Raw genomic sequence first — 6607 nt, 5'->3', positions numbered from 1 at the left:
TAGGGTTGATTTGGGAACCCTCACTATTTTAGGTCTGTCAAATGAAAGGGTCATCGAGCTGCACATGTTAAACATAATTTACAGTTCGTAACATGCAGAAACACAATATCTCAATTCAAAGTTGGCAATGGCTCACATGACTTTCATGGTGAGACCAATCTGAATCGTGCAATATAAGATCTGGAAGAAACTCTCAGAGGGTTCCTCGTCATAAAAAAAAAGATTTGCCCCAAGTGGGGTTGGCTTAATGGGGTGGGGCCATTATATCGGTGATCAAGGTTTGATTCGGCCAGGGTCCTAACCTCGGAGTTTTACATCGCCAGCAAACGACCGTAGGTAAACCAGGTCTTCATGCTTTTGTGCAGTTTCTTCAGGTTATAAATCCAAAAAAAAAAAACTAGAAGAAACAACTGAGAGATGATCCACACCAATGCAATGCCAGCAAGAGTATCAGGACAAACCATTCCCAACTTCACTACAACAGATGATACAGTGTCATGGTGCAACCAAAATACTTATCACATAGCAATCATACCATGTTCGCGACATACCTAGAGAGGAAGTATACTTGTTCAGTTTCAATGCAAAGTCTAGCATAACACCGGGAAACAAAACACTTAAAAACTTAAAGAGCAGTTTGTAAAGACCCTTCTTGTCATCCATAGGCCCCTTTTTGTCCAGCCCCTTCTGGCAAGAAAATGATATTCTTAGGTGATAATACAGATAGGTCACATATGGTATTTACAGATGGAGTTCAGCCAAACAGAATAATCCTCAGTTTTAATCGGCCTGAATAGCCGCCACAGTAGAGACCATGGAATCCACACCACAGATATTGCGGCCCCTGCAGATCTTGTAGTATCCTTGCTCTCCCCATCCTTCTCCCCAGGAGTTCTTTATGATCCAATAAGGCTTCTGTTTAAGCCGGATAGGTGCATACCCTTCAGATCCATACCCTACAAGCAGCACTCCATGATCCAACCGTCTGCTGCAGATGTATGGGCATGAAACACCTTTAACGTAGGTCTGCATGAAAACAGCATTGATTCCAACTGCCATATTCGGGATCCAACAATGGCATTGTTAATCTTGGGGCCTTTGTCAAAGCACACACGCACACGCATACACACTGCTGCCAAACCAAAATGGTGCCTTTGATTACTTACCAGCTAGTGGGCCATTCTTCACAAGATTTGCAGCAATTTGATCTTCGTCAACAGAAACAACACTGAAATTGGAGACTGAGGAAGCAATCTTGTTTTTGTCAAAATTGCAAGTTCCACCATCAGTTCCAGTGTATGGGTAGTCCTCCTCTCTCTCAAGTCCGCCAGCCTTGATTGCATATTGGAAGGCACTAGTCATTAGTCCACCATTGCACCCTGCATCACAAGATGATGGTTCTGATGGATCACACTGCAAAATTAGAAGCATCCATTAGTTAGTGACAGGATTTAATTGACTAAGAAAGGTTTCTTAAAAGCACCAGTGGATTATGAAGAGTTGAAGCATCAAAGACAAGATATCCAAAAGTTTATCACCATGGTACAGTCAAGCTTCAAAAATAAAGGCCACTGACTCATGCCACAAGAAAAGGAAAAAGCAAATCCACAGTTCAAGACCCAGCAAATTGTAGTGGGTAAAAAGATCAACAACCTTCTGAGTATGTCCTCAACAGTAAAACAACGTGTGGAAATTGAGAATAAATGGCCGCATAGTCAACAAAACTAAAACAAGAAACACCAAACTCAGGAATGTTTGAGTTTCATCAACAGTCGCACAGGTGATAGCATTCAATGATGAAAAAATGAATAAACACGTAAGCACAGATATTCGGCTCCACTTGAAGTTATGATCTCCGACTTCCCTAAGGACGTGTTTGACACGCCAGATAAATCCTACAGCTGGGACCAAGCGGCCCCAACTTGCATCCTGTGTTTGATATTGATACACACAGGACAACCCTCGGAGCACGGAACAAATAGTGTCCCACGCGATGCGATGCGTTATAATGCATCAGTGGGGGATGCAGCAGTCACACTCCTGGGGGTGAAACTGGTGGGATTTGGACAAATGCCGCCTGTCCAGGCAATCAAATGCAACCTAAATGTGAAGAGTTTGCCTCTTTACTTATCTATTGACAACAAAAAACAGGTAAAGTCTACCAAAACAAGTGCAGTCCTCACAGAACATAGTCGAATGTGTCATTTTCAATGCATCACTAGTGGCATGACATAATGCATAATTCTGTATGTCAACATATTTGGAGTCATAAAATCAACTTGGGCGTCCAGAAGTAGATTGAACAATAGAATGCGAAAGACAATCTAGAACCCAATACTTTCCAGATAAATGATAAATAGCATTGCAGGAAAATGATTACTATAGCATATGTAATTTCATATACAGACTTGGAGAACTGCCAGAGATATTCTAAGACTGACCCTATGCAGCACTTTCATAATTGCAACAACCAAAATGATGTAATGAATTGAATTTTATGGACAAACAAACATATCGATAGAAAAAAATTCTCAAAGAACGAATACATAAACATAAAGGTTAAATTGTCTATAACAAAACAACAGGAAAAGGCATCTGCACAAAGGGCTAAGGAGCAGTAAAGATTCTGAGAAGGCCAGTTGCAATGATCATGGCAAATGTAGACCCCAAAGAGACATAGTATAGAAACGTGATGTCATCTATGGTCTTAATGACTTAAATAGAGATATAGTGTTTTGTTCACTGGTGATTAATTTCGTTGTAGTTATGATGTAATGTCAAGAATAGAAGCTATTTCCTTTTATGTGTTAAAGGTACATAAAATCATTGTAACTAGAACTTCAGTTCTTTATTGATATCCTCTTCTGCTTCATTATTCTCTTTCACAGAACTTATTTATATATATGGGAAATAGAAACCTACAAAATGGGCACGGTGCTAAATGAAACATGCTAATGGATTTCCTGTGTTTTTTTTCAAAATTCAGACTCCATAGATGTGTTCATCATAATTGATTTACTAGAAATTGACACTTGGAACATGCATTTTGGATGGAAAAAATGATATAAACGCCCTAAGAAGTGATTCCTATAAAAATAAGAATATAGATAACATTTGTACAGTCAGAATTTAAAAAAAAAACACCAAAAATCTAATAGCATGTTTCATTTAGCATCATGCCCATTTTATAGGTTTCCATTTCCCATATATATATATATATATATATATATATATATATATAGAGAGAGAGAGAGAGAGAGAGAGAGAGAGAGGTGGGAGTATCACTGGACGATACTCCCATCAGACAAGGTTCGGACGTGCGCATCTTTTTTTCGCTTTTTTTGACTTTCAGCGGTGGTCCAGGACCGCTTCTAAAAGTGGAAAAAAGCGAAAAAAAATTGCCGCCGTTGATCGCACTTTTTGTCCAAGTATCATCAGACAGCCCCGTCTCTCTCTCTCTCTATATATATATATATATACATATTAATCACCTGACAGACCCACCATATTCTATCATGTTCAGACTTCAGAGGAAAGATCTTCATCACTATTACAAGTAGTCTACTTCCGATAATATGTACCATCTTCCTCATAAAGAAGCATAAAGCAAGGACAACCCTACTAGGGTCAGTAACTTATCCATTAAGACTTAAGCATGGTAAACCAAATAACACACACATAACATCAATATTTTGAGTTTGTAAATGCAACTCCTACCACATTTCATAAGTTTTTTTTTGCAATATTATGTTTGTTTCTCTGTAAACATCATATGAAATTCAATAATAAAATCGATGAAAAAAATCAGAAAATGTATAAACTCATACCAGAATATAGCCCATAATGAACAAATATAGCTATAGATGTGACTGTGTACACACAAAACTGGTGCTAATTATTTTGCAAAATGTAGGAGGAAGAGAATCAGATAATCAAATTCTCTGGTATCATCCATCTTTGGAAGAAAGACTAGAAAGGTTTGCCTGACATATGGCAATGCAAGATGTGCCAATGTCCACCAGTCTTCTAGATAGCATTAGTTAACAACAAAAGAGTAGGCAAGTGGCCATCGGACCTATGCCAACAAACTATATGAGACATTGCTAGACTCATTCTATGGGAATCATAACCCCAGGTAGAAGACTAGGTCACTTTGGGCATATTCCACCAAATCAAGGGTTTATCTTCTCACTTTTCCTATCCTTTTCATTTGGTTGGTGGCCTTTATCCAAACCAACACTGAAAGGAAAGGGGAGAAGTATAACGATCCCCTATATATTACTACTGTTTTTTTGTCACTGCTGCAGCGGTCATAAATGCAAGTGGAACACAAAAAACTATTTCATGATTAAAATGAGATAACATATGATGTTGTGCATTTAACGACTATTTTTGCTTATGGATGCATTTTTTGTCAAAGGCATCACAAGGAAAAAAATACGAAGATGCATTATTACACTGCTTACATGTCTGTATTTTTTAGAGTTAATATGTCATTGCATATGATGTCATCCTCTTAGGATAATGGACTTTCGTGTATTCCATACACTATCAAAAACAATACTTAAAGTAGATTGGACATCAATGTTTAGGACTTTGAAAGTAATTGATTGACAGGAAGATCTTGAAAATTTACCAATCTTTCATTTTGTGTTTCATTATTCATGATTAAAACTCTGGTTCATATTTCATCTACCAATCCTTCCTAATTCACATTTTTATGGACTTCTCTTCCCAGCATCTATCACTAGACCAAGAATGATTGGCAGTTGTCGACCAAATTGACATAGCCTGAGCACCCATGACTACACTTACCTAAATCCTCAATCAACTTAATACAGGCAGTTGAGAACCAGCAACTCTAAGATCAAAGTGGCTTTTGAACTCAACTATGAAAAATCTAGGTGTGCCGTCTTTCAGAATGGGTGATATGGTTTAGAATAAGGTAAAAAAATTGTGCTGAGAATTGGTCTACCACATAAGCAGGGAAAAAACAAGGGCAAACAGTTCATACTATTACCAACAAAAAGCTGCATGAAACATGAAGCTAGAGTGAAGATTAAGCACCCACGAGCAGAAACGACCTTGAATCCATATTAAAGTTCCTGAGTAATCCCAATCTAATACTGAAAAGGGATCGACCATGAGGATCAATAGAAAGGATGAGACAAAACGGCACAAAGATAGATTCCAGATTTCCGTGTAACCATTCGGGTCAGATGTGGAGAACACACCCACACACATGCGCACATGCAGATGAAAAAAAAAATACTAGCCAGAGCAAGTTTCCATAAGACAAGATAAACACGGTAACAAGATTCCATCAAACAATTCAATAATAATTCGAGAACTCCAACAAAAGCAAGTAAATTCCACGTTAGTTCTAGCATTTCCCCGGTGACTTCTTTAATCAGATCAAAATGATCATCAAGCCCCGGATAACAAACCAAACTCAACCTTGATCTCTCGTACTTCCAGTAGGAGATAATCCGGCAAGATCTCCTTCCCTAATTTGTTGCAATTGCTACTTAAAGGCAACGAAATATTGAAAGGGACTCACAACAGACAAGGAAACTACCTCGTGATCACAATCGACAAGTTGCTGCTCACTGAGGCTAACAAGCTTCCCGGTTGCCAGAAAGTTAGCTCCTTCCAAGGCTCCGGTTGTGCTAAAGGACCAGCAAGACCCGCAAGAACCCTGTAACGAAAGATTAATCTTTTTTTCCAAACAAAATCCAAAACCAGAAGCAAGAATTCGGAGGGGGGGGGGGGACATATCAGGAAGATCCACGGTCAAACCTGGTTCTTGACGGGCGTGACAGCGCCCTTTTCCCTCCAGTCGAAGTCCTCTGGGAGGTCGTTCGTCGGGAGGATCGGCGCCTTGTTCGCCTTGCCCAAGCCCCCGAACGGGTTCGGCGACCGGAGACCCAAGTACCTCTGCTTGAACTCCTCCTCGGTGAGGTCGGAGAACTGCGTGACGCCGTGGACGGCGGTGGGATCGAGCATCTGGTGCCTGCGGGCGCGGTGGAGGTTCGACTTGAAGACGGAGAGGCGGTAGGCGTGCTCCTCCGGGCCGGAGTATGTCTTGCCGAAGCGGCGGACGAAGGCCGAGAAGTGGCGCTCGGCGTTCAGGATGTGGTCGTCCGTCACCTGCCGGATGACGAGATCGTCCCCGCCTCCGGCTATATCTGCCACCGCCGGCCAGGCCGCGACGGAGACGCAGAGGGCGAGGGCGAGGGCGACGAGAGGGACGAAGAAGGTGGGAGGAGCCATGGCCGAGCGGTGCGGTGCGGTGCGGTGCGGTGCGATGGAAGCATAAAAATAGAGATGAGCGGCCAATGAAATGATGACACGTAATGGTTACAAGTGGTCCACGTGAAAGCTCTGCTTCTGGTGGAAACTGAATGAATTTCTAAGCTGGATACCGTTGGGAGATTTTGGGCCGTCCGATTCGGGGAACTGCCGGGCCGGATTTCATGGCGTATTGACGTGAAGATAGATCTTGGGCTTTTTGTGGGAAATTGTCTGGATTAGAGTTGGATCTAAAAACGCATGAAGTGGGTCTAGGGGGGCTTCGATTTTGACTTGTTATGGATCCATCAAGATC

General features: G+C 41.2%; 1 protein-coding gene across 1 annotated transcript; it reads right to left on the bottom strand.

Annotated features, from left to right (window-relative positions):
- Positions 1-448: 448 nt before the first annotated feature.
- Positions 449-6290, bottom strand: LOC149817692 (cysteine protease RD19A-like). The gene is made up of 4 exons (XM_089985832.1): positions 5800-6290; positions 5579-5698; positions 1167-1413; positions 449-1052 (listed from the first exon to the last, which is right to left on the bottom strand). The coding sequence occupies exons 1-4, from the start codon at positions 6271-6273 to the stop codon at positions 781-783; spliced, it is 1113 nt and encodes a 370-aa protein (XP_089841958.1). The 5' UTR covers positions 6274-6290; the 3' UTR covers positions 449-780.
- Between the last annotated feature and the right edge of the window lie 317 nt (positions 6291-6607).

This window comes from Nuphar pumila, chromosome 13, assembly GCF_984573655.1.
Source record: "Nuphar pumila chromosome 13, dmNupPumi1.hap1.1, whole genome shotgun sequence".
Lineage (NCBI taxonomy): Eukaryota > Viridiplantae > Streptophyta > Magnoliopsida > Nymphaeales > Nymphaeaceae > Nuphar > Nuphar pumila.
This window is presented reverse-complemented; position numbering and strand designations above follow the sequence as displayed.